The sequence below is a fragment of the Ammospiza caudacuta genome, chromosome 14 (genome assembly GCF_027887145.1).
Source record: "Ammospiza caudacuta isolate bAmmCau1 chromosome 14, bAmmCau1.pri, whole genome shotgun sequence".
NCBI classification, from domain to species: Eukaryota; Metazoa; Chordata; class Aves; order Passeriformes; family Passerellidae; genus Ammospiza; species Ammospiza caudacuta.
In genome coordinates, this window is record NC_080606.1 from 5,060,467 (window position 1) to 5,088,359 (window position 27,893).

At 38.8% G+C, this 27,893-nt stretch overlaps 1 protein-coding gene across 1 annotated transcript; it reads left to right on the top strand.

Annotated features, from left to right (window-relative positions):
- The first annotated feature begins 98 nt into the window (after positions 1 to 98).
- TEX11 (testis expressed 11) lies at positions 99 to 27,427 on the top strand. The gene is made up of 29 exons (XM_058814393.1): positions 99 to 162; positions 253 to 440; positions 2,699 to 2,783; positions 3,959 to 4,038; positions 4,868 to 4,948; positions 5,031 to 5,150; positions 6,091 to 6,171; positions 8,367 to 8,452; positions 9,783 to 9,840; positions 10,592 to 10,687; positions 12,091 to 12,172; positions 13,856 to 13,934; positions 14,613 to 14,764; positions 15,489 to 15,574; positions 16,469 to 16,606; positions 16,893 to 16,995; positions 18,047 to 18,171; positions 18,928 to 19,013; positions 19,141 to 19,194; positions 19,647 to 19,687; positions 20,269 to 20,355; positions 21,454 to 21,524; positions 22,073 to 22,189; positions 22,987 to 23,059; positions 23,418 to 23,567; positions 24,563 to 24,671; positions 25,555 to 25,675; positions 26,030 to 26,194; positions 27,224 to 27,427. The coding sequence occupies exons 1-29, from the start codon at positions 132 to 134 to the stop codon at positions 27,293 to 27,295; spliced, it is 2,817 nt and encodes a 938-aa protein (XP_058670376.1). The 5' UTR covers positions 99 to 131; the 3' UTR covers positions 27,296 to 27,427.
- The last annotated feature ends 466 nt before the right edge of the window (positions 27,428 to 27,893 follow it).

A 27,893-nucleotide genomic window follows, 5' to 3' on the forward strand; every position in this document is an offset into this window, starting at 1 on the left:
GGGGCGAATCGGCCAGACGGGCAGTCGGCGGCGCGGGGGCTCGCCGGCGGCGCTGGGTCGGGGCGCGCAGGCGCAGTGCGGGGGCGCTGCTCCCGTGGCTCGGCGCCCCTGGCGGAGCTCCCTGAGGGATCATGGCGGGGCCGCGGGTGGCGGCCGTGGAAGGTGCCGTGGGCTCTCCCTTCCCGATAAGTGCCGTCACTGGCGGCTGATGTTGGGCTGAGTGTCACGCCGCGCTGTCCTCCTGTCTTTCAGCGCTGGTGCGGGAGCTGCTGAAGGAAGAGGCGCCGTCCCGCATCGCCGCCCTCACGGAGGAGCTGTTCCGGGCGGCGGAGAGCATCTCTGAAGAGGACGGGAAGGTGGCGGAGGGAGAGCCCCCCGCTCCCAACCCGTCTGACGAAACGGGGGCTGCATGTGCTTCACACCCCACAGCCCTGGCCCAGGTTGGTGCTGCAGCTCCGTAAACACCAGCTGCTGCTGCTTCCCCCCTTTGGCGAGGAAGCTTAAAGTGTAGCACTACTCAAATGTAAAGAAAACAATTCACTTCTTCATTGTTTGCCCCAATAGCGTAAAAGTGTGTGTGTTCTCTTTGAAAAAGGACTTTTAAAGTAAATGTTTACTTCTTGCTAAGTACTCCTCTAGGAGAAATAAACCAAACATTATAAACAACCACCTGATAAACTTTTACAATGACTGAAAATGAGTACCTCCAATATAATTTTGTGTACTGGGATATTGTTTACCAGGCAGCTAAAATGACATGCTTGCTTGTTTTCTTCTTCCTTGGGTTATCTGCTGTCACTATGGGAATCCACAGACAGGGTGTGAATTCTCTGGGACCTCTCCTCTGATCCAGTACCAAACTCTTAATGCATCAGTGCTCTGTGCTTGCATTTTTACTTAAAATTACAACTAGATACTACGAGTGGTTTGAAATAATAAATACCTTAACATCATCAGTAACCAGTAATTTTCCCATAATTATCATAGAATGGTTTGGGTTGGAAGTGACCTTAAATATCACCCAGTTCCAATCCCCTGCCATGGGCAGGGACACTTTTCACCAGACCAGGTTGCTCCAAGCCCTGTCCAACCTGGCCTTGGACACTTCCAGGGATGGAGCAGTCACAGCTTCTCTGCATAACCTGTGGAAGGGCCTCACCACCCTCTCAGTATCTTACTAATATCTAATCTAAGTCAACCTTCTTTCAACATAAAGTCATTTCCCTCTTCCTGTTACTTCAAGCCCTTGCCCAAAGTCCTTCTCCAGCTCTCTTGGAACCCCTTTAGGCACTGAAGGTGCTGTAAGGTCTCCCCAGAGCCTTCTCTTCTGAACTCCGTCTGTCTTTCCCATCTGGATGTTCTCCAGCCCTTCAATCACCTTCACGGCTCCCTCCAGCAGATCCACATCCTTCTGAAGCTGGTAGCCCCAGACCTGGACACAGAATCCAGGTGGGTCTCATGGAGAACACACTGAGAACACATACTGATTCAGCTTGGTCAATGCAGAGGCACTGATGCATTAAGAGTTTGGTACTGGATCAGAGGACAGGTCCTTCTCACCCTGTCTGTGGATTCCCATAGTGACAGCAGATAACCCAAGGAAGAAGAAAACAAGCAAGCATGTCATTTTAGCTGCCTGGTAAACAATATCCCAGTACACAAAATTATATTGGAGGTACTAATTTTCAGTCATTGTAAAAGTTTATCAGGTGGTTGTTTATAATGTTTGGTTTATTTCTCCTAGAGGAGTACTTAGCAAGAAGTAAACATTTACTTTAAAAGTCCTTTTTCAAAGACAAATCTGGTAATACATGAATCTGAAATAAGGAAAAAGACCAGCTGAGATATTGTCCAACTTCTTCCTCTAAAATTATATTTTCAAGAGACATTTAAGAAGTAGCAATTATTAGCTGAGGAACACTGATTTTGGAAGTCCTAAATTTGCAACAAGGAGCGAGATAAATTAGCAAGTGTTGTAACAGAAAGTGTCAATAGTACAGTGTGTAAAAAAAATACAAGAGCATAAAAATGGTACCCTTCAGTTCTTCCTGAATCAGTTGGGCTAAATTATTTTTGAAGAAAGGAGAAATCATAAATTTGTAATCTGACCACTTCAATAAGAGGGGCTATGAACTCTCTCCTAGACAGGCAAATATGTATTCATAGGCAAGATCTGTCATGGAAAGTAGAATAAAGTGATGGAAAATCAGCTCCTCAGGGTGGGTTGCTAAAGCAGTTTATTGCCTTTATGTAGTGCTGTGTCTTTTTAACAAGAGTATATAGTCAGTAACCTTTGTTCTTTGTTTGCTAATATCTGAAGTTTCGAAGTGTAGGTATTTAAAATAATTAAGCTACTTAGTGTTCTTTTGGATGTGCAAAAGAGGTGAAGCCTTACTACAGATAGTTCTCAAATGTGATAAGATTCTTAGAGTTCTTTTCCAACCCCTTCAGATTTTAGGTGAAGAAGTGCTCCATCCATTCAGCATGCCTGTTTTCAGGTCACTGTCCAACAGGTCCCTGTGGGATCCTGTGACAGTTTTATAGAAAACTCACACCTTTGGTGTGAAAGGGAGCTGGGTAAACATGTGGAGAAACCATTCCTGTGAAACACATGAAAGATGCTTCTTTTTCCAGTAGTAAATTTCAATGGGATCCACATCCAGGACACAATTAAACTGAGTGGAATTCTCCTCTCCAGGTTGAAGAGAGTGCAGTCAGCTTGTGGAACTGGACAGTGACCAAACACATGGATGCTGTTATCAGTGATGAGCAAAGAGCCAAATGTACGTATGTTCTGTGCCTCCCTGAGAGTGTTCTGTGTGCTGCAGCATGGAGACCAAGCACTCCCTGCTGGCAGGCACATAAACAGTGCTGGAGATTTGTTTGAGTCTTTGCAGACACGGGCTAGAAAGAGAAGAGTGTACTGGTGGGCTTGTATAAACAGTTCAGGAAAAAGCATCCTGATGTAGTAGTTATCTTGTGACAGAGAATCGGTGCAGGCATTCTCATCACTCCCCTTTCCATGCCAGAGCACCAGCAAAGAGGTGATGTGACCAAAGGAAGCTGTAATTTGCATTTCTGATATTGTGGTTCAAATATAAAAATGTATGGAAATAACATAGATGTAAATCTTAGACTGTTGGTCACTTAATTTATATCAAGCAAGGTTGTTTTTTTCATGTAGCTATCTCAACCATGTTTACATACAGAAACATTCTAAATCCTCTTTTCACTGACCTGCTTTAGCCAGGTGCACAGCTCCTGGGTTCTCTTGGGCCAGGAGCAGGGCTGGGGGAAAGCAGAAATGAGCTTTTGGTGTTTTCCCTCAGCATGTTCTTTCTGTGGTTCTGTGGGATTGCAGAGTCAGGCCTACATTCTTGTCTTGAGGGATTATAGTCAAAATGATGTATAATCTACATCATATAAATTACAGCTAAGGGGAAAAGGGTAAGTTGACGCAAAGTAGAACATGATATTCTCAGATCACAGCTGAAGGGCCAGGGAGAGGCTGTTTTAAATACATTAAGTAGTGTCTTTTCCATCCCTGATGTTTAAGGAAGGTCTGAAATTTTTGCTTTTTACTTTGAAACTGTAAAGATTATTAAACTTCATTTCCTTATTTTGCTGAAGGCTATTTTGAGGGCTTTCAAGAAATGTTACTGTAAGCACCTGCAATGTAATTAAATCTTTGAATACCATGTATTTAACTTAAACTCTCTCTAAATTGTTTAATAGGTATTTTAATGAGAATATTTTTTTTTCTTACTGTCTGAAAAGCAATTTTAAACATCTTGGCTAAAATTCAGATTTCTTTGACTCCTGACGCTTTCATATTTTTCTGTCTTGTGATTTAAAATGCCAGATAGTCTTTCAGATGTGGCAGGGCTTGACTTTCTGTAAAAAAAATTAAGAAGTAGAGAGAAGGGAACTTTTGAATGCCTGCTCTGTTTTCTTGCAGTGCGGTTTGTTGCCTGCAGACTGATTTGCCTTTGTGAGGGCAGCGATCCTCCGGAGGGAACTATTAGAAGACAGATTTTGGTAAGGCTCATTGTGGGTGTGTAATGAAATACAGTTGATCCCCCAGGGAAGTCTTCAAATCTTATTACATTTGCTTTGGAAAGAGAGTGAAGTATACGTCTGGTTCTGGAAGGGTAACTGGTGCTTTGGCAGGAACATTGCTGACTCTCTCTTCTCATCACTTAAAGATAAGACTGATGATCCCATTTTTTCCCTTTTAAGAACACAAAGTACATGCTGAAGTGGGACCTGTATCTTACAGGGATACCTTGCTGAGCTATTGGAGCTAGGAGTGTCTGGGCAGTGTGGTTATCACATCTTCTCATAGGGTAAAATATGAGCAGGACATGCATTTATTTCAGTGTAGTGAGAGTCCCATGTATTGGATAAGTGGGTCCCAGCTATTCTAAATGAGCCACAGCTGCGAAGTCCTTAGTTGGGCAGCAGCTGTGGCTTGTAAAGATAACTGGGATAAAAGGGGTGGGCTGAGAGCCCTGGAGAAGCCCCTGTGAAGTCATGAGGAACTGTGCTACAGAGAAGAGCTACATGGTAGAAAACCAGCTAGAAGGTATGGACTTTAACAATATAATAACAACAGTATGGAACTCTAGAAATATGATAATAACAATAAGATAACAAATTTTCAGTATCTCATAATATTGTCTAGTAGGCCACCATAAGTCTTATGCTGTATCTGAGTGTTCATTCAGAAGTGAGAGTTGCTGGTCAGAAATTACAGAGCTGAAATACCCTTGTCCTGTGTTAGGTCTGTGCTACAACAAGATGAGCTCTTACATTGCCTTTCTTGAAAGTGACTGCATTTTCACAAAAAACTTACTACCTCCTTCAGATGTCTATGAAAACTGGGAAAGGATGGATAGATATTGGAAAAGCTGCTCTTGCAGATGGATTTTTAGAGAATGCCATGAATGTAAGTTCTTTGCCACTTTTGATTTCTTACATACACCCCTGGTTGTAAGTTCCATGGGTGATGCCTGCACTTTGTTTTGCAGAGTATAGAGAAGCTATATGCCAAGTTACGGAAGGGGAGCGAGGGTGAAGCAGATATTCAAGTGCACAGAGCTGATGTGGAGAAGAGCCTTTTCAAAGTACTCTCTTACCAAGCTGAATCAGTATGTGTTCTCAGTTTTCCCTTATAAGTCACTCTATACCTTGTAGAGGTATAGAGGGAAACTCTGACCCAGTTATTAGATACCCGAGTGCTTGGCATTGAGGACTTGCTGAGGGATAGATTTCCTTCACTTAGATAGAAGATAGCAGATCTCATGTTTGCATTCAGTGTTGCAATCATTTAATGATTTTTAATTTCCCTCATTTATCACAGTCATTCTTGCAGTGGTGTTTATCTCTTCTAGTTCAGATTTGTTGCTTTATAATTTGGCTATCATGGCTGTTTATAAAATAAACAGCTGCCTCTGAATTATACATGGGTCAGTTCCAACAGTGTCCTGTGCTTGACTGGAGAACAAGGCAAGTAACTGTAATTTAAAAGATGCAATTTAGAAATTCTAAGTTTTGAGAGGAATTGTTTTTCCTTCTGAAGTGCCTGAGATCTCTACCAATCCTACAGAGCATTACAGACACAGGAGTGCAAATACAAAGTATGTATGTATTTGCAAACATACAAACTGCATTTGTTGGTCGCACCACTGACCTGAGTATCTAGAATGGAAGTGCTGAAAATTCTCAGGAGCTACCCTAAACAGGACAAAGCAATGGCCCATATTTTTAATTTGATCATGGAGACAAAAGGAGAGGTGATATAAATTTTGCTGAGCTCTTGTATCATCTTAATGTGTGAATGATCTTGTCCCATGTCTCTGGCCTTTGCACACTACCTAAGCACTGCAGTGATTTTCTTGATCTCTTGATCATCTGGCAATATGGAAAAATAGAATTGTTATAGCACTGTAAGGACAGATAGCTAATCCCAAACCTAGCTTTACAGCATGTGAAAAGCCCAAGTCCTATTTTAAAGAATGAGGTTTTTAGTGAATTTTAAAGAGCAGTTGCACACTAACAGTTTGTTGGCACGCTCTGCTGCTTTCTCAGGCTGTTGCTCAAGGGGATTTTCAGAAAGCGGTGATGTGCGTGCAGCGCTGCAAAGATATGCTGATGAAATTGCCAAAAGAAGTAAGTGAAATCTTCCCTTTTTTATCATTCCAAACTTTGAGAACCTACTTTCCTCTCTCTATGTTAAAGCATGGCATATGCCACAGAAAATTTTGAAAAGTACTCTGAACCGAAGATCTCTTCTGCGATTGGTTGCCTCTTTCAGATTTTGTTGCTAAAAATTTTGTGTGGAAACAGCAGAGTTTTTTCAGAGTGCATTTTTTTATTGCTTCTCTTAGATTAGAATTTGAAATAGAATAATAAACTCTTTTCCTAAACAATGAGAAGACAAATCAGCAAGCAAGGCAAAAAGATTTCTAAATTGAATATACCACCTACTCGCTACAGAACCAGCTGCATTTTACATCTTGCTCTTGTATATTGCATCTTGTACCCCTGTGAACATTTGTCTGGGGACAGATGGGACAAGAGAAGAGCTGAGTTACAAAGTTATTGATATGCAAGTCTATCACTACCATCAGTACTAATCTTAATCTTCATGAAACTGTAGAGCTATGAATGGTTTTTGTAGTGGTTTTTGTAGCTCTTGTCTCACAGAGAAAACAAACTATCCTGTGCAGATTAGTTTTTTGTTTGCAAAGATAAAAGTCTGTTATTGTTATATGAGAATAAACTTCCTGACATTTATTTTCATTTGTTTACCTGTTTTCCAATATTTAAAAAACATTTTCTTCCTGTCTCTCTGGTGTAGATAATAAAATTTAAAGGGGCAGATGCAAATTCTTGAAGAAAAATATGGGAATTATTGTTGGAGTTTTTTTTAACCAGTTAAACTCCAACTGATTTTACATTGCTTTGTCATCTTCAGGCCATGTTCAAGTGCATCTGAGTACTAAGTTGCAGGGGTCTAGCTTTGATTTGAATTATAAGAGCAGAACTTCTTACTGTTGAAAATGTTCACTGGGATTTTGCCCTCCTGTTTCTCATTTAATTCTAAATTAATTTCATTCTTTCTGCTTGAACTCCTTCATTAAATAATGTTAAGCTTCTTGTGATGAAAGCTCTTCACAAAGCAGGAGCACTGATGCAGACAAGGTAAAGGTTTCTGATCATGGGAGAATGATACAACTTACTTCTGATTTAAAAAGTGGTATTCAAAAAATGAGGCAAATGGAAAGAGCTAGTGATTGCTGAGTGAATCCAAATCTTTTAGACTGCTGGGTAGCTCTCAATCCTAAACTCTTGCAGGCTCCCATTGCACCAAAGAGTCCCTGGAGAGTAACACAGGGAGATTATTGTGTTGTGTGGTACCAGAGATGAGCTGGAGAGGGTTGTGATCCTTGATAGTCTATGAACCAATGCTCAGAACAGGAAACTTTCTCTCCTGGAAAGAAAACATTCACAAATGAACCTGTGAAAAATAAGGTTTCACATCTGAGAGTGAGCTATTTTGTCTTTATGCATATACCTACTCTGTGCTTTTGCCTCTGGATTGCAAAAAAAATTGAAGCAAGATGTTGTCCTACCCTTCTCATTTTTGTCTGAGAATTTGAAATCTGCAGTCCCTTGCAAAAAGCATCATTTATATTTGGGAAAAAAGATACTGCAGAGGCAAAATGGATGTAAATATTGGCAGCCTGCTGGCATATAAAATGACTTTTTGTCTCTTCTTTGGATGACATATGACAGCTGCAAATAATTTCAAAGAAATGACAAGTTGTTATGAACAGATGTTGTCAGGGCTGACTGATAAAGCTCTGAATAACCAAGCATTCAAAAGCAGTTTTCTTTTAAATCTTGTAATCCTTTTTTAACCCCAAAGAGAAATGCTGGGAAGAAGCCTACCATAAAACAGGTAGAGTCCTCTTCACTTATTATGTAAAACTTTTTTGTTATTAAAAAAAAAAGGGGGGGTTATGGTATTACAGTTTTTCCTCTCTAAATTTAAATTTTTATTGTTTAATTTACACAGTTCCAGTGCTTTCAATATGATTTATTGAGGAACTCTGTGTTCCTCATATGTTTCAAAAATCCTGCTGTTTTTTGTGTCCTGGTCTGGTTAATGATACTTCACTTTCCCATCCAATTAATGATTCCATTTAGTCATCATCAGCATCCTCTTGCAAAAGGCCAGAAGTGATAGCAGTGGAAATATCTTGAAAGTAAAATGCATTTTAAGGAACCTGAGACTGTAGTGCTGTAGATGTAATGATGTTTGACAAGAACATTCTAGAAGCAGGAGTCTTTTATTCCAGACCTGTTACCTGTCAATCCTCTGTTACAATTTTGGAGTGGAAACCTATGAATGGAAGAGGTATGAACAGAGCTCCTTCTGGCTCAGGTAATGTGCAAAAATCAAATAAACAAACCCAAACCCTTTCTTCTGAGATGTAAAAACCTGTGTGCAGGAGAGGGGGAAGCAAGGGAAAGTAGGGGACCATTAAAAATGTGAGAATACAAGATTTTAGCTGAACCAAATGATCTGAGCAGATATTTTGTAATGGTTGTATATTATTGCCTAAAATCTATGTCTGTTTTCCCACATGGATTTTCCTGCCATTAGAATGAAAGTCATCTTCCAGTGGTTCTTTCCAATCCTCTCCCTAGCCCCCTTCCTCCAAAGGGATTAGTTTTCTGAAGAGTCCTTGACTGATGAAAAGCACAAACATCAAGGTGAAAAAGGAATGGGTTGAGATGGTTTGGGTAGGATCCAAATAACTGCTGTGGTATTACTAAGGGTGAGGAAATGTAGACTGTGAGGAAGAGCATCCTCATGCTATGGTAACAGCCTCACTGCAGAAAATTTGTGTTAATGTCTTCTTGTTCTTTTAAATAGAAGAAAGTGGAGGGCAACAGGCCAAATTCCAAATCATTATCGTTGTATCTGTTGTCAAAGAGGATTTGTAGAAATGCTCAGAATTAGTTACATCTGGTGCTTTGGAGAATATTTTATATTTTATTCCTGTGGAAAATTAAATGCCGAGTCCCGATGACAAAATTTGAGGAGGAAATAAAGCTTTGCACAGTGCAAATAATAATCTGTAGAAAGAGTGTGGCTCCATCTAGTGGGATAAGATTTCCCTGGTCTGAGAATATATTAGATTAGAAAACAAGAGCCCAGTTACTGTTTTTCTTTCTAACAGCTCGCTATTCACAGCATTTGTAATCAAATCTGGTTTTGTGGCATTATCACTTTGTTTTCTCCTGGGTGGTTCTTTGTTCTGCCATTTGTCTTTTAGAAGAATAATGGGGATCACGAGTTACAGGTTCTGTCTTGCTGTTGGTGTGCTGTGGTCTGGAGACCAGTCATGAATAGATTTTGTGTATTGCCATATTGTGTTCCAGGTGAGAATGGAAACACTTGCTTCTTCAAAATTTCTGAGGTTAAAATTGATAAAACCTACCAAAATGTTTGAATATAGAAGATGTTACAGAATGTGCTGCAACAAGTTGAAGAAAGTGATTGAGTACAATTTTTAATGTAAGGGTAGAAGGAACCCAGAATTTTCTATTCTCTGGTAAAAGTGTCTATTGAGATTAGTTTGTGTGATTTATGTGATTTTTAACTGCTTAGGAAGTGGGAAAGGGTAGGAATTTTGAACATATCAGAAGACTGACTGAATTTATCTCTGTCATCCTGTTTAATTCTAACTTCCATTTATCATTGATAGCCAGAGTTATGACATTGGGAAGATGGACATGAAATATTCTGTTGGCAAAGAAATGCAGGTAAGAAATGGAGAAATTTCTATTTACAAATAGGAACATTTTGTTAAACTGACTCCAGTGTGTTATCTGCCTTTTCTGTGCAAACCTGCCCAGTGATGTCTTGGTCTCCTTTTTAGTCATCTGCTGTGAAGTTTGGCAGAGTTTAAAGTTCAGTTGTTACAAGCATCAGTCACTGATGAGCACCCTTAAATCACATCTGATTCTGCTATTTCATAGAAATCAAAGTGTAGAAAGAGGCTGAAGTAGATCCTGAAAGGGCATCTCTTCTCTTTCAATACACCATCAGTTGAGCTGTCATTTGTGATAGATGTTTCTCTGTCTCATTCAAAGTCAGTTTATTCTTTTTCTTCTGACTGCAGATACGAAGATTTTAATTTCTTCCTCTTTATGTAAATAGTTTATGTATTTGAAGTCCATAATCATGTAGGTCTTTGTCCTGCCTTTTTATTTGTTTGTTTTCCACTGTGGAGCGTGTGCCTCCTGTTATTTCAATTTCTTCTTTCATTCTTTTTTTCCCAGTTATCTGATTTTCCTTGCAGCCCTTTGGTTTTTCTCTGAATTCTAGTTGATTCATGTCCTTTGTGTACTGCATTTCTTCAAGACTGGATATATTTCAGATGTGAGAAATCACCTTATGTGTGATACCAGGCAGGGTTTTTTTGTCTCAAAGAGCTTTTAGTTTTCACGGCCTTAGCATTTAAGTGATTTGTGTTCATATTTATGTTTGTATGTGGCTATTTTTTGTTCCCAGGCTAAAGTGCTGAGGCTGTTAGCCACGACCTATTTTGAGTGGGATTGCAGCCTGTACCTGGACAAGGCATTGAAAGCCATAAGCTTGGCAAATCAGGTACTGATTTTTGCTGTATTTAAAGATTGCTATACATGAAATTCAAGCATTTCTTGACATGATAATATAGACCACATTAATCCCTGGTGTGTTATCCTTGACAACAGATTGAGGTGTTTATGCTTTGTTTCCATGCTCTTATGGATTATTTTAGTGTTCCCAGCTTTTTTTTTTTTTTTTCAGAAATACTTTTTTGCATGTAGAAGTAGAGCTGTCCTCCTGCCTCCTGTGTGTTAGTAGCAATGTTCTTTGATGGTGTGACTAAAATTTCTCAGATGTGTGAGTTGATACAGGCAGGCAGCTGGGACAACCACAAACCCACAGCTAAAGCACAGAGAGTAAAATGATTTCCGTTACCTCATTGTCTGGGGGATCCCCAGAGCAACACCCAGGCAGAGGCATGCAAGCAGATCTGAAAAATGAGGTGTATAAACATCAGCTACCCTGAAGGAAATTCATACATCTCTAAGCAGCCATTACAGTGAGGTCTCTTGATCCTTTACAAATTCTGCTTCCCATAGAGACTTGAATTAATTTTGTGCTTCTATCTATTTAGGTTAGTGAGGAGTAAATGAAATCTGAAAAATTCCTATTTGTCTTTCATTGATCATTAAAAAAATGTCATTTTCTGTTTTGTACAACACAAGTTTTAAGTATGAAATTTTGCTTTAAATGGAAGCTTCAATTTCTGCATGCTGCCTGAATTTACAGGCAGATCATAGTGCATATGCTCATGAGATCAGGATAAAAGGCAGTGTATTTTAGTTATGCAAATAATATGCTACTACAGTATCTAAGCCTTTTGTCCTATTCTATTGTTTACTTTTGCAAGGCTTTTTGAGGCAGAAAGTGTTTTTATCCTAAGTTTTGATAATGTACATTTGATATTGTGTGAGGGTATGGAAAACCAGAAGAAAATGTTTATTTTAGAACCTGAAAAATGCACTGTTTTAGTGAGGACTTTATTATACAGTCTTCGTTATTTCCTGAATTTCTTCTTTTTATAAACTACTTTGAATCTACTCATATTAATTCTAGATTAATCCAGCCAATTCACACATAGAAAAGCTGGAAATTTTTCTATCATTCAGTAATGTTCAGCTTCTATTTAAAAATATGAAAAATGGGCCACAGCAAACTGAGAATTTTACATCTTTTGCTTTCATAATCCTTGTGGTCTTTTGGTGATGTAAGAATAAATAGTAAAGATGCACATTGCATTTAGAAGAAATTATGGCATAAGTTGCTTACCATTTGCTTCAGTCATTAAAATGGAAGTGAAGATTTCAGTGGGGAGTGTGTGATTCCTTAATATTTGTTTGTATTATGAATGTGCTGTACTCTCACAGGATCTGTGTTCTACAAAGAGCTGTCCAAGTAATGTATTGTTTTTCATTGTGCAGGAGAATTTGCACCCAGCGGGGTTTTTTTTGAAAGTTAAAATTCTTCTTAAAAGTGGAGCATCAGATGAAGATATCAACTCAGGTATCACAGCTTTCCCTAGGTTTTGTATTACTCCATATCCAAGGAGACTGCATGTGTCATACACAGAAAAACAATTTTATGGTTTTGGCAGAATCTTTATTAGCTAAATGTCCTTTTGGTTTTGAAGTATGAGACCTAGTACTCAGTGTTCACAGAGGAAGTATCCAGATGCTAATTTAAATAGCCTTGCTGTAAATAGAGGAGGGAGAACACTTTGAAGGCTGTTAGAAGGAAAAGAGTGAAAATGTAGCAATGTAAAGCTACAGTTTATTTAGACATATGCATAAGATTGTGCAGAAGGTGAAGGTGCATTGACTTACACAGTCAGCACAGAAGAAAGGCTGGTGAAGCATTGCTGTTCTCTGGGTGGGATTTTGCAGATTTTAATCAAGAGATATCATGTGCTCATCAGTGTGTTGTTATAAACCTGTATTACAAGAGTTAATGTAAGTAAAATAAACTCTTTTCTCCTTATTCCTCACATTTGTCACTTGAGCAGAATTTATTCTGCTATGGAATGAGAGGATAACAAAGTTTTTGGGGAGACTTTAATATAGAAAGGATAATTAATGTGTCAGAGAAATTTATTTTCATAAATAATGAAATCTTAAGAGAGTAGGGTTGGAAAGCATCAGATGTGTAATGGATAATCTGAGAAATGTAGGATGTGATTAGAAATTTCTTGCAGAGAGCAGGGGTTTGGATGCTGTCAGACTAGCAGAAATGGTAACTCCACATTCCTCCTTGGGGCTTTCAGCCAGATTTCAAGTAGCCAGTCATTTAAACCTTACAATTTCAAATAAACAGACAGGAGCTGACTTGGGTTCTTCAGTTTGAATTGTGAAACCATAGAGTTGCCTATCAAAACACACTTGGCTAATGTTTAGTAACACTAAACCTCCAGTAAGTTTTTCAAGCACATTTATTAATGAGTGGGTGTCTTTTTTCTTGTATGGCTGGCAGAAAAGTGTGTGCTCTCTGTCTTTTGAGTGAAGATTCCTGCTAAATTTTAGGCATTTCACTAAAATCTTCTGTTGCACACTTGCATCAGCCACCTTCAAATGCTTCTTTTAACAACTCTTCCAGTCATGTCCTTGTGTATTCCTTCTCTGATCCCATCCAAGCTACAAATGTATCTGTTTTGTTCTTAACCATTCAGCACAGAGTAACAGTTTTAAAACTTTATCTGAGTGGTGTGAAACTGATACCTGCTTATCAGCAGCACTCAGTCCAACAGCTGATGCTCAGGGCATTATGCTGAAGTAGTTCCCAGTGCCATATGATACCACACCCAGCCTGAGCACTAACCTCAGTGTTAGGTTGTTCCTGCTGGATAAGGATGAGACATTTTGATAAAAGGCAGCTTGAGGCAAAAAAAAAAAAAAAATAAAATATTCTACTAAAGTTTATGCTGTTCCTGTTTAGAGAGACAGAGTGCTGGAATTCCAGGGCTATCAGCCTGTCACCTTTCTGTAGTACTGCATTAACTGTACAGTGAAAGGAAAGTCAAAACACAATAGCTATTATTCTTCCATTTGTGGTACATCTGTTATAGGGTTGCTGGATTTTTTTTTTTCAGTTTTGTTTCTGTCTTTCAAAGAAGGTGGAAAAGATAAGTGGTAAATTGAGCAATTAAGTGTCTAAGTTGATTACATAATCTCAAGTGCTTTGTGTTCTGTCTAGCTCTTGCAGAATTCACACACTTTGAGATGTCCTTAGACTTCTGTTTGAATACTGCCAAACTGCTGCTGGAGCATGGAAGGTATGAAGGCATCTCTAAGTGGGGTAAACACAATGTTTGGAGGTTTTGGGTCTCTTTTTATAAGCAAAGAACATCTATTGTACAATGATGCTTTGTTTCAAATAAAAGCTCATGGGGGTAAGGTGAAAGGTTTTGAGAGGGAGCCTGTCTTCTATAGCAAGGAGATAGTGATTATGGTAGCAACAGAACACAGTGTGAAATAAGTGTAGGGGCAATTTGCAGTGCTGTAGACTTACTTTGGAATGATTAAGATTCATTATGTAGTTTTATTATATGTCTGGAATCATCAGACTGACTTTTTTTATAAGCAACCATCAGAATGACTTTAGAGCCCTAGAACCATTCTTGAGAAAAACAGTAGAAGGATAACAAGTTACTGCAAAATAAATTGAGGCACGAATTTTTACCCTGTTAAGTGCTCCATCATGATTATGTATGTATATGCTTGTATCTTAATGCAAATGTGAAGAATAAACTCTTATGAATACAGTGGAAGAAGCCTGTGGTAAGAGGAAGCTGCCACTGAATAGATGAACTGTAACAAATTCATACCTTGATTCATTCTGTCGGTGTGATTGAATGACAAACATGCTGGATGGTGTGAATATGTTAATCTCCAGAATGGAAAATTAACAGCTCTTCTGGTGCAGCCTCTTAAAAATGCATCTCTGTGAATAGGGAATCAGTTGGTTTTGATTTTCTGAAATCTGTTCCTGAACGATTTGAATCTTCACCTGACCTTGGAAAAATTACCCTGCTCCACATCGAGTTCCTGCTGCAGAATAAGAGGGAGCTGCTCGCTAAGCAAAAGATTGAAGAAGTTATTATAGGTCTGTATCCATCTTTTACTGCTGTTTACTGAAAACTGGATGTAGTTGGCTAAAGTCTTGCATTGTAATTTTCACTTTTTTACGTATTCTTGTTTTTCTTTCTCTGTATCTGTTTTCCATTATGTTTCTTTTACTTGGCAGCTCTCAACTTCCATATTGAACAACAGTCACGATCAAGTTTGGGGTTAAATTCATTTACTGGAGCAATTCCTTCTTTTTAGTGTAGACTGTGTGTGACTGATTCATGTGGGATTAGAAACATTAACCAGTAGTTCTGTGTAATGTTAATGCTTTGTCCATCCAGCCCAATTTATTTTTGTTTGTCAATCTAAGCCAGGTTGCATATCCTTGTTAGAGCAGCTGCATAACAGTTTATTTTTCAGGTCTGTTGCACCTGTAGCATTGTAGTACTTTTTGACTTCAGAGCTGCTGTAAAACAAATCCTATTTCATGTTGCATCTAGCTAGGACCAAGAGCTACATTTACATTGTTCAAGCATGAAAATATTTTTCTCTTACTCACTGGGTATTTTGGGTTTTGCTTGGTTGATTGATTGGTTTGGTTTTTTTTTTAAATAAACAGAATATGAAACACTGGCTCCTAGCTGAAACTATTGCTGTGTCCCTGTTTTTTGTTGCAGGCTGTAGAATAATTCTTAGATGCCTCTCAGTGTGCTTGTTCTTGTAAAGTTCTTGTAAAGTGATGATTTGCAGTATCTTTTCAGGTCATTATACTGGCAAACAGCTGTTGCCTGAAGCCTTGAATCAGCTGCACATCATCTTGTGGGACAGAGCTGCCAAACATTATGAGGTTTGGGACCAAATAGTAGTGTTCTTATTTATATCAGTGAAAATGAAATTCTTTTTCTGACCTCTTTGATATGTCTATTTTTGGTTAGAGTGCAAACTGTTACTAAGAGCCTTGTTCCAGCTGGCACTAGTTTTATTTTCATCCATCTGGGTGCTGTTTTCAATTGCAAAATCAAGTTTCAGGTAGCCTCATCTTAAGGTTTGTGCATGGGAACAGTTAATGCAAGAATTCCTGCTCCAGCTGGCTCCTATATGGCTCTGGGGCCTGAAGGGATTTGTTCAAGAGTAGTCAAAGAACTGGCTGGTGTTATTGTGAGGCTTCTCAATGATTTTTGAATGGTCTTGGGAATCTGGAGAGGTCCCAGTTGGCTGCAGGCTGGCAAAAGTTATCCCAATTTTCAAGAAGGGCAAGAAGGACAACCCTGGAAAGTACAGGCCTGTCAGTCTCACTTCAGTGCCTGGTAAAATTATGGAGATTATTCTGGGAGTTATTGAAAAACACCTGAAGGACAATGCAGTCATTGGTCACAGCCAGCACTAGTCCATGAGGGGGAAGTCCTGCTTGTCAAACTTGATTTCCTTTTAGGACAAGGTCACCCACCTTGTTATCAGCTGAAGCCAGTTGATGTCATCTCTTTGGATTTCAGTAAAGCTTTGCATTCTGTCTCTCACAGTGTCTAGACAAATTAGAGGGCTGGGCACTCACCAACTGTATGAAATCTAACAAAGGAAAGTGCTGGATTCTGCACCTGGAACAACCTGGAGGTTGCACTAGAATATACTTGACTAAATCTTTCATTGCTGTGACCTTTTTTTTAAAAAATAGGGAAGACATACGCAGTTTAATCACCCAAATATGTTTGTTTGGGTTTTATTTTATTTTTATATTTTCTAGGAGAAAAGCTATTCTGAAGCCCTTCACTGGTACAATTATTCTGTTAGCTTCTATACACCTGGGCAGATAGACCAGAACTTGGCTAAGCTGCAGAGGAACATGGCTTCTTGCTATCTTCATCTGAAACAAGTTGACAAGGTATATTTAATACATATGTAGACATACTTATGTCTTTATTTGCATTGCTCTTATTTTTGAGGAATTGGCTGTTTCATTTCTGCTCAGCCTTTGGTGCTGTCTTCTGGCCTCATCACTTTTGTTTCAAGGGCAGATCTGGCCCTATCAAACATCTTGAGTTATTCTCTAGATATCAGCAATGTAACCAGTAATGTTTTGTGTATCTTTTATTTCTTTTCTATTGCAAATTATATACTAATTTCAAGGTGATGTTGTACTGATTTCCTTTAATCTCTTCTGTGAATAGGCTAAAGAGGCAGTTAAACAAGCAGAAAGGTGTGATCCAAACAGCATCTTTACTAAATTCAGTGTCTATAAGATTGCAGTGTTGGAGAACGATACTGATAAAGGTACAACCTGAAAGTTAAAGGACCCACTACAAGGAGAAATGCCAAATATATTAAAAATATATATAAATAGCTTTGGACTGTTCATCTTGAGAAAGACACCACAGAGGGTAGCTAGAAGAAGGGTCCCTAAGATCATTGAAAATGTCAGGCTGTAGATTTAAGCTGTAAAAGTGGGATTTAGTTGGGTTTTTTTTAGCACACAGTATGTAAGAGGCAGAGGCCTTTGCTATATTTGATTTTGTTTGGATGGAGCCTCTGTCTAGGGAAGAGAATCCTCCCATGGGCAGAAGCTCTAGTAGCATCCCAGGGTGAGAATCAGTCTATATTTTTTAGTATGCATATACAATATGGAGCTTAGGGGAACCATTTTTGCTGCTCTTAACTTCTCTGGACAGATGGAGCCTGAAGTTACCAAGAAATACATGAATTATTGAGATTACTTACAGAATGTTGTATCTCTGTAGCCTCTTTCTCCTTTATAATGAGTTCTGCTGTTTCATATTTTAATGAGGATCTTAGCTCAAGTAATGAAAATGGAGAAATAGTCTATAGTTACTTAGAATACAGAGTAATGTGCAGAGGTTATTTTCCAATGAGTTCTCTGCCATTTAATTATTCTCTATACAAATTTTATTGACAGCATAATTTGCTCACATAATATAGAGTGGGAAACACAGCACAGTGTGAACATAAAAGCAGTGGCACCCTTAGCACAAGCCAAGATGTGGGAGCTTGGAATGATGCCCAGACAATGTATTAGAGAAAGTCTTCTTGTCTTTGGTAACAAACAGTTACTTAGCAGAACAAAATTAAGATGAGTATCATTTGTGTGGCATCTTTGTTTCCTTAGATTAGTAACTTGAAAGATTTTTGGCACCTCCCTAGGAGGAAATGTGTATTTGAGGAGAAGTGTTGGTATGCTCAGGTTTTCTTGTCTTGGCTTTTCATTAAAAAAATAAAAATTATAGCCTTTCATAAATCATTAAAACAGAACTTTGCACCTTCCAATAGCTTCTATAAAAATGTTGGTTTTTCCCTCTGTCTCTTTCAGCTATGGAAGCAGTTATTGAAATGGGGAAACTAGCAGAAAAGCCATCAGAACATGAAGACAACCTGAGAGTGGATAAAAATACAGGCAGCAACCTCTTGAGTTTAGCTGCCCAAATTGCTTTAGAGGTAGAGATAATGTTGTCTTTGCTTTATTGATATAAGTAGGACAGCCTAACCTCTTTAACCTGGTCTAGATTTAATATTTCTCTGTATTTCATGGATTTCTTAGTTCTTCGTGCTTCCGCAACAAAGGTCTCACTCAAATGTGTTGTGTAATGCAAAGTAGAAATTATTTTCATGTAGAAGGAAGTGGTATCTTTTTAAAATTTTGACAGAAGAATAAAGAATTCTGAGTTACAAATGTTAGCATCTGGATATGACATTGTGTATTTCTGTAAAATTCTCCTTAGCAAAGTGTTTCATCTTCTTCTGCCTCTGGGATTTGATCTTTGATGTGAGAGGGGGAAGCTGTGTAAAAATACACAAAAATCCATGATGAAAGTCCTTTGTCCCGACTGTTTGCCTCTTGGTTGGTGGCCTGAGCACTGACTGAACTGGCTGATTGCATTCCAGGCTATCAGGGCTTTGTTCCCAGCCCTGTGAGGCATGAAAGCCTCAGCAACCTGTACTAGTCGTGCTCTTGCCACAGGCTCTTTGTGCAGGGAATCATATGATCTCTCCTTAGAGCTTTCTCTGCACTCTCAGGCAATTCTGTGCACAGTCCTTTGTTCGTTTTCCTGCTGCTGGGCTGCACAGACTTGGAAAATGTGGTTGCTTTGGGGTTTGTTTTTGTTTGGGTTTTTGTTGCTGTTTTGGTTAGGGTATCTTTTGTGGTAACTGAGGTAGTGCAGTATATACAAAACATGTTTTAATTCTTTTCAGAATGACCAACAAATTGTGGCTATCAAAGCTTTGGAGTATTTGTCTGAACATTTACAAGACTGCCGACAATTATTTACGTCCTTAAAGTAAGAATTCAATATACATACAAGGAGAAGCATAAGGAAGAAAAGGGGATCCTTTCAGGAAAATTAGGGCAAAGTACACCATTGAAAAAAATCTTGTTTCTCTATTTCTTGTTTTTCTCATATTTAGATGTTTGGTCCGTCTGATGTTATCAAAAATCATGGCAGAAAATGCAGAGAAAAGGTGGGTCTCCTTGAAAAACCATTTTATTATGGTGGACGTGTTGTTCAAATTGTGAAAATTTCTTTTCTGGGCATTTTTTTCTTGCAGAGTAATCAAGAGATTATTTTTTATGCTAGTAAAAGTCCACCCACATGACTTTCTAGCTTGACCTAATGGCATCACATAGGAACATGTTTTCAACTTGTCTAAACTTTTCTTTAAATATTTGCTCTTTGCCTTCTTCTTCTTTTATTAATTCATATGCCTGTCAGACATTTTTAATGGAGGTTGTGAGCTAAGCAATCTCTTTGACACTAGTGGGATATCTTTCCAAAATTTGGAGTGACAAGAGTAGATCTATCTATAACTTGGAAAATATATTCCAACATAAATAATGTGTTCTGTTTGTTTTTTTTTTTTCTGTTGAAAAACATTAATCAATTTTCTGAAACTGAATTTCTTCTCCTTTCTAGAGATGAAGATATCAACTCCATACTGACTTACTTGAACTTGGGTATGTTTTTCTTTTATTTGCATTTTCTGGAGTTCTTCCACATGTGAACATTTTATGATATGATTAGATCCATTCCAATGAAATATTTAGACTCCTTATTTCAGTCCAGGCTCTGAACTTCACAGTGAAATCAATGAAAACTAGAGCTGGATATTCAATAGTATTGTGAAGTTGGATCTCAGTGCCACAGGTTTTGCTATCAAAAGCTTGCAGTACTGCTGCAAGTAGAAGAGATTTAAGAGCAGAATTAAATCAATAAAATGTTCCTAGAAGAAAGGCCTCAACGTTGTAATTAAGTTTGTGAAATTAAGTAAAACTTCTCTGCATTAGACTTCAGTGTCAGTGAACTTAGAAGAGCTGTTCTTGTTGGCATCTTCTCTAAAGTGCTGTTTGAGGCACCTTCTGTTGTTTTTAATAGGGCTTTCTGAAGAATATTAGATTTAAGTTGTGAGAATAAATCTTCATCAGGAATTACACAGGTGTTTTGGAAACCTCTGTTTTGTAGTGCAAGGATGAGACTTGGAAATGTTTTTATTCTGCTCCAAAAGTGGTACTTTTGTATTGAATTATGTTTTCTGCAGCTCACAAGAAACTTGCTGAGTCTTTCACAGAAGAGAAATTCACAGGGGATATGAGGATCCTTGAAGCTCACTGGTTTAGAAAAGTTGGTAGGTTGCTCTCTCAGAATCTAAACTGAATCTCCTCTCTTTACTGGTCCTTTAAATTTGCAGCCCTGGAGTTTGCCTTGAACTACAGACTGTGAAATCCAAACAGCAAATATTATCACAGATAAAGTGGTTTCTAGTGAGAAATGCAGTTCCCAGGGGCTGCCCTAAGCTTTATGCATAGAGCTGTCTCTGGATCCTCATTTGTAGTCTTTGTTACACTGTTTTGGTAAAGGATTAGTGCATTTGCTGTCTATAAATAAAAATGTAAGCATAGGTCAATTTTTCAATTGGCCCACAAGCTGGGCCAATTTTTCAGCTTCTTGCTTCTGTCAGAGCATACAGGAGAGCAAAGAGTTGCAATGAGTGTCAGAAGACAGCTGCTCTTGCACACATGCTCACAGTGTGAGTGTGCTCCAGTAAAGAGCAGCAAGGGAGGGGGAGAAGCAGCAGAGGTCAGATACAGTGACATGAGCATGAATGGAATCAGGACCTGTCAAAGGCAGCATTCTCACTCACAGGATAAACAATTCAGAGACTACAAAAACATGTCCTATTGAATAAATGAATGTGAAAGTTGCTGGAGAATCTAAACATTTAATTGGGTCAAGCTCTCATACATGAATAATTTGATTGCCTTTAGATTCTCATGCATTTATTACTCAGAATTGTGTGATTAATTGCCATGTACTTGACCTTGCTGGGGTAAAATGAGGAATGGTTCAAAACATTGTGGGTTTTTCTCCTTTTGCTTTTTTATTTTTCTTGGGAATACTGTAAAACACTTCCCCTCATATGATGGCTTTGTTAACTAATATAAGAAAATGCTTTTCCCAGTTCATGCTTTTGTTGGCAGGGTGTGTGCTAGAATGGGTTCTTGGTTGTGGTGAAGTTATCAAGGCAAAATGTGAAAGCTTGAATTAGCTATTTTAACAAATCACTAGTAACAGTATTTCTTGCTGTTGTTAAATAAACTGTTGATGACATATTGGTTCAGAAATAGAATTGTAGAACCTGAACTGCTTTTTGCTAGAGATTAGATGGGCACACATGTAGCAGTGCAGATTCTTATTCTAGTCTCCATTTTTGTGTCTTTGTTAGCTTGGAACTTAGCTGTACAGTTCAAGGACAGCCCTGAAAAGATGAGGGATTTTTTTGTACTGTCTTACAAGGTATTTACTTTTGCTAATAGTGTTTCTAATTGAGGAATATATTCATCTGTCTAGTTCTTGTAGAAGTCACATCCATGGTTTGGGTGTCTCCATGGAGACATGCTTGTATGCTCTAAAGATGGAGCATTTTTGTCACAAGGAGATTGACTTGTAATAGAAAATGTGTGCATTATTGTCATACTTCACATTCTGTTTCTTAAAAATGTAATCAGATTTCAATGAGAAGTTTTCTAAAATAAATGGATGCTGATGTTTGTAAACTGTATAATTAATACAAACATGTGAAGTACTTAGGTCCTAATCTTTATGCAGGACTTCTGCCAACACTGTCAGTTTCATATGTGCTTGTAGATGGGGGACTCCAACTCTGCTTTACACTTTAAATAGTCCTTTTTTATAGTTATGCCAGTAAAATTACAATATTAATATATACTACTCATGACTGATTCCTGCAAGTGTCATAGAGGAGGGTCAGCAATCATCTGTTCACAAGCAACTTGCTTTATGTGGGTAAAATTCTCATTACCTTTTCCTATTTTTGGTGTCAGTTGTCCCAGTTTTGTCCCTCTGACAAAGCTGTTCTGATTGCTCAGAAGACATGCCTGCTAATGGCAGCTGCAGTTGATCTGGAGATGGGGAGACACCAAGTAACACCTTCAGAACAGGTAGGGCAAAGCCTCTTAACCATTTCTGAGTGCACCAGTTTAGCATTTTCTCCTTCTGATTTTGAAGTCCTAGTTTTTTCACTCAAAACAGGATATTGAGAATGTAAGCAAGGAAATATTTAATAGTCAGAATTGATGCACCTTTCCAGACAACTCTAAGTGTTGAATTTCTGTAAATTAGTTCAGTGTCTTTGAATGGGTTTGTATCAATAAAGGGTCATGGCAGTAACTTCTGAGAGGAATTTCAATCTACAAGATATATCTTGTAAGGAGCCTGCTGCTAACTTTGGGTTAGTCAGAAAGACAATTACTGCTGTTGCTAAAAGTAGTTACCACTGTGGTTGTAATAAAATTCTTTTCTTTTATGTGTACATCTTTTTGTGGGTGGGAGGAAGAGGGCATTGTGCTTACTGTGATAAGAAGATTAAGGAAAACACAGAGGTTGTGAAGGAAGTACAGAAGTCTGGTATAGAATGATTGTAGAAATTCTGTGGAGGGCAATTGTTTTGTGGCATTTAGTGGTTTGTGAGTCTCAGTAGCACTATTTTATTCTTGGGAGATAAAACAGTCATGTCCCACAGGAGTATGGATGGTTCTTTCTGGGCCAATGTGAAGTGGCTTTGTCAGAGATATGGAGGTCTTTGAAAAAGACAAAAAACCCCAAAAGCCCAGTAACTGGTATAGATGATTTACTAACTAGGCTAATTCTTAATTTATTTTATAGCTGGTTCTGACATAATTATTCCTTTTGCTTTTAAAACCATGACAAAAATAACTTACTTGATTTTGTAAAATAGACGGAGCTTTTTAGTCAGGCCCTTCAACATCTTCAGACATGCAAGGAGGTATGGAAGGTGCTGAAATTAACAGGTAAGCCACAAAGTGTGTGTTCAGCACATGTAACTCTTAGTCACAATGTTAATGGAAAATACAGGGCATGTGGAGTTGCTGTCTCAGATGGAGGTTATTGGAGTAGATAGATAACAGTATGATAACAGCTGAGGTGTTAAGTGACTGTTGCCCTAGCAGATGCATGGTTCCCTTTTTCTGGTGGGATATTGGTAGAAAAATTCCATCAGATATTCTTTGAATGGCAAATTCCACTCAAATTTGCTCTTCTGTTAAGTCTGAGTGCCTTGATGATTTTCCTGCCTGTTGGAAGCAAAAATTACCCTGTGGCCTAGAGAAAATTCATCATTACATACAGGCAGTCCTGTCTCTTTTGTAGGAGATTTTGCTAAAGACCCAACAGACACGTTGTTGCTGCTTTATGAATTTGAAGCAAGATCCAAACTGAATGATCCAACACTTCACAACCTTATGGAGCCAGTTTGGGAGCAACCCCAAATAGAGATCAAGACACTTGAAATCATTGCATGTAAGGACAAAGAAGCTTTCATTTCTCTTTCCTGTTCTTTTGAGGTGACCAGGATTATCATGTGTTGTACAATATACAGAAAATGGGTCTGACCATATATCTGAAGCAAAGATGCTTAGGATCTCAGCAAGGTTAGGAGAGCTGTGGTTTGAAATTGCAGATGACATGGAAGATGAACCAGAAAGTTGTGATATCTTTCCATTTCTAGACCCTGAGACACTCATATAGTTTGTGAGCCTGGAAAGGGTTTTTCAGATAAACTTTTACATGCTCCAAACTGGCAAAGGCCAGAGAATGACCCTCACTGATTCATGCCCCAGTGCAGAAGTTTTGGGCTGTGGACTTTGGATAGATACTTTGATATACTTTAGTATATTTGAGCCACTAAGATAATGTTGAGTTTCAACTCTCAAGTTTTTATAGTCAGTTTGTAAATAGCACTTTTCTACACTGTGCCATATTTTCATCTCAAAGTCCTAGTAACAAAAATGTGCTTGAGAATCTGGAGCAGGATCCAAGAAAGATGAGGAGCATTTAGAGCTACCATGGCAAGTCTTTGGAGGTGTCCTGTAGGATTGCATAAACACCTTCTGTTCTCCTTGCCCTGAGGGAGAGCACTCCAGTGCCTGGAGACACCACTCTCAAATCCTGCTCCTGCATAAGGTTTCCATCTGGATTTTTGTTTTCAAGGAGACAAACAAAACTCTTTAGACAGTGCCCCTCACCAGAATTTTTTTGTATTACTGCATTGGAGGTAAACAGCAGAGAATTATAAAGCTTTCTGTGCTTCTGCCTTGTTCTCATTGATGATGTGCTGAGTAAGAAAGAGGGAGAGAAGCACCAGCTGGTGACCTGCCCATTAAACAGATCTCTTTTCGCTTGTTTTTCACAAGGGATCTGGCAACATGCTGCAGTTTATTTTAGTGACCTAAGAGATTGAAGTTGACTTCAGTAATTTATCTTTTATTCTTCTCTATTTTCTTTTACTTTTGAAGCATTAGCAATGGAACCTCCAGCTCGGTATCCTGTACTGTGTAAGAAAGCTCTCAAGAGTGCACTAAACCTTCACAGAAAGCAGGCTGTCATTGATGCTGTGCAATTTAGGTTAGTGTTATCACATAGCTTTGCCATGAGCCTGTGACTGGAAATGCTGACTGGGCATAAAGCCTGCAATTTGAAAAGAAGTGGATTTTACTTTATATGCAAGGTTCCACTTCTTGCTGGCCAACCAATGTAACTCTGAAGGATGACTGCCTAACAGATGTTTTACCTGCAGTTTGTTCACTTGGCATGTTTTCTGGCACAGTCCTGTTTCCAATAAATTCATCTATTGAGGAAGGAAAATGAAAATTGGATCCAGAAGAGGTCTCTGGTTGTTTCTTGTGAGGAAGGTGTTCATTTCAAAGTTACTCTGGGTATTTCAAAGATAAAGAAGAGAAATTAAGGGTTGAGAAGAAAGCTATGAGTTGTAAGGTAGTGATGCCACATAGTACATATGTGATTTATTTAGCATATTTGTGTTACTTATGCTTTCCAAGTTCCTTGAAGTGGCACTTGGCAAAGGCAACTGTTGATATTGTCTTTCTCACTTCACACTGAGAAAGGCAGAGCTGTTTTCAGTATTTGTTACTGACTTTCTGAGGATGCTGCCTACATAGCTCTTGTTGGGGGAGTTAGAAAATGTACTTTGTTCTTGCTGTCATGTGTAGCACCCTAGGTAATACTGTGATTTTCCTTCTGTGTTACTGTAGAGACCAGCAATGAAATAATTAAGTACCAATTGCTCTTGACTCTATTTTTCATAGTTTGTATGAATAAGATCTGATAGTACAAAAATGCATATTCTGCTACAAGAATGAGTGTGTTATGCACCAAGGTAAACATGTCTGACAATCATAGAGACATAACTCTGTGTGCTACTCATATTTAAAACTGTTTGTGCACATGGTATTTAATATTTCCTCTTTTGCTCTCTTTCAATCCTCAGCAAATGCTTACACAGTTTGATTAACATCTCTTTGCCAACTGGACTGACAGACTTGGATACCTGTGTGCTGCAGGAGGTGTGGGACTACTTTGAAGATGCTCTGAGTGTAGTCAGCAGCATGGTAAGTTGAACAGGAAACCAAGAGACTGGGACATGATCCTGAGCATGTTTGGAAAAAATTCTCATTAGACTGAGAATAATTAGCAAAATGAACATTACACAATGTTATATGTGGAGCTGCTAAGGCTTCTTCAGTAAAAGATACACTGAAGGTGTAGAAAAGTCTCTTGGATATTTAGGACTGCATTACAAATTTCCTTGGATTTTGTAAGAGTTTTTTCTCTCTTTGCTTAGGGTGACAGAACCCAACTGTTTTCTTACTCTAAAATTAAACTCTAACACACTCTTGACTTGTCAGTTTTGAAGTGAAGATTCTATTTTCTGGTGAGGTGCTGCTGCTTGTTTGCTACCTCAGGATGCTTACCCAGAGATGGAGATCCTTTGGTTGATGACAAGAGCCTGGAACACAGGAATATTTCAGTACACTGTTGGTAAATACAAGGAAGCTGAGCAGTGGTGTGGATTGGGAATGAGGTTCCTCAATCACTTGGGCTCTCTGAAGAAGACCTATGAAGGCCATGTGAGTGTGCACAGGGGGATTTGAGGATATGGGATTGGCTGGCTGGCCTGAATTTGAGATGTGGATCTGGGTGAAGAAACCACTGCTGATGATCTTTAGAGTTTCAGGAAAATCGTGGTATCTAAATATTCTGGGGGAGCTGGTGCTAAAAGATTTTTTCAAAGTGAGGCCCGAAAAGTTTTGCTAGACAATAGAGAGAATAATGTAGCATTCTTTTACTGGAAGGATGATGGAAATGGGTGACTGGAAATAAATTCAGACTGTTTGTGGCCGTGGGAGAACCTTGTACCTTTGCCTGCTTTAACTAAAGCCAAGGTGCTGTACCAGTTTAGTTAAATCAGCTGTTACATACTTTCAGGTTTGGTTTCTAGTGTAATCTCATGTTTTGCAAATAGGCTTTAAGATGGTGTGAAGAGAATCACTAAAGCTCATCTCCTCAGGTGCAGCTTAGCCACTTCCTATGAGGGAGAAATTTCCAGCCTAGCACCTACAAAGTGTAGGTGACACTTTGCAATGACACTTTTCTTACTCTGTCACAAATAAGCTTCTTCCTACAGCTTTTGGCTGCTGCTCCTGTCTAGATTGCAGCCCTGTGCAGCCTGGCTGGTGTCACCATTCATTCTCTTGTGTACAAGCTGAGCAATCAAGGGCTTGGCTGTAACTTACACCATTTTAAATGCATCAGTTAAAGCAATGAGAGCTGACAATAAGAATCTTCCCCATCCTCAACATCAGCTCCCAAAATCTGTGATTTGGTGAATAGGTTTATGTGCTGGTGTAAGACTCACATATAAACTATGCTTTATGACTGTAAATAAAAGCACTTTTGTTAGGACCATTGTATTTAAACCTATGCCAAAAATCTTTACATGAATTTGAAATTCTGGGTTTAGAAACTGGTCGTAGCCTCCCACCTATTCCCTTAGTTCTGTTCTGTGTTAAATGATACATTTAGTTAAATTATACACTTAGTTAAATGATGCATTTTTATCCATCCTTGTTGACAACTGTGGTGCTCATATTCTCCAGATGGTTGGCCTTTATAGTGAGGTTCTGGACAAGCTGGACAGAGCAAAAGGATTTATTCCAAATGAAGAATAATGACAGCCACAAGTACAAAAAAAGGAAAGCAGTCTCTCTTGGAAGTGTTGTGCTGAATGAGAGGCTGTTAGCTCTGTGAAGGCACAGGGCCATGGGAGCAGTGGGAATGAAACCAGCATCTCCCTCTTGTTGGCGGAGAAGTTATGTACTTTTTAGGAAGTGTTTATTCAATAAATGTAATTGTTTTCCTCTAGGGAATAATTTTCATTCTCTGGAGCTTTTTAACAGTTAGAAATAAATATTTAAGTTTTACATGAGATGCCTCTGCTGTTGTGTAACAGGTTGGTTTAAATATCTGGTTTTAGTAGCAAATGGCAATGAGCACAATGAAAGTCTTTAAAAAGTATTCCATCTCCTCTGGTTGTCATAGCTGCCTTGCTGCATAAATATTTATCAGATTGTTTAGTTTCCAGTCCATTTCAGTGGGGACAAGAATCCAGAGCTGTTTGCTGGTTTCACAGTCCCTTGGAATAGAAGAAGCAGCAGTGCTGAGCTCAGGGAGAAGCTGCAGCTGTCCCTGGCAGTGCTGGGAGGGCTCCTGAGCCCTGGGCCGGGCAGGTGCTCAGCAAGTCTGAGCACATCTGGGATGTGGCTGTGG

Coding starts and splice junctions, on each gene's coding strand:
- TEX11 (XM_058814393.1), top strand. CDS start 132: ATGGCGGGGCCGCGGGTGGCGGCCGTGGAAG. Junction 2,784..3,958: donor TGATGAGCAAAGAGCCAAAT/GTACGTATGTTC, acceptor GTTTTCTTGCAG/TGCGGTTTGTTGCCTGCAGA. Junction 16,996..18,046: donor GGAGAACGATACTGATAAAG/GTACAACCTGAA, acceptor TGTCTCTTTCAG/CTATGGAAGCAGTTATTGAA.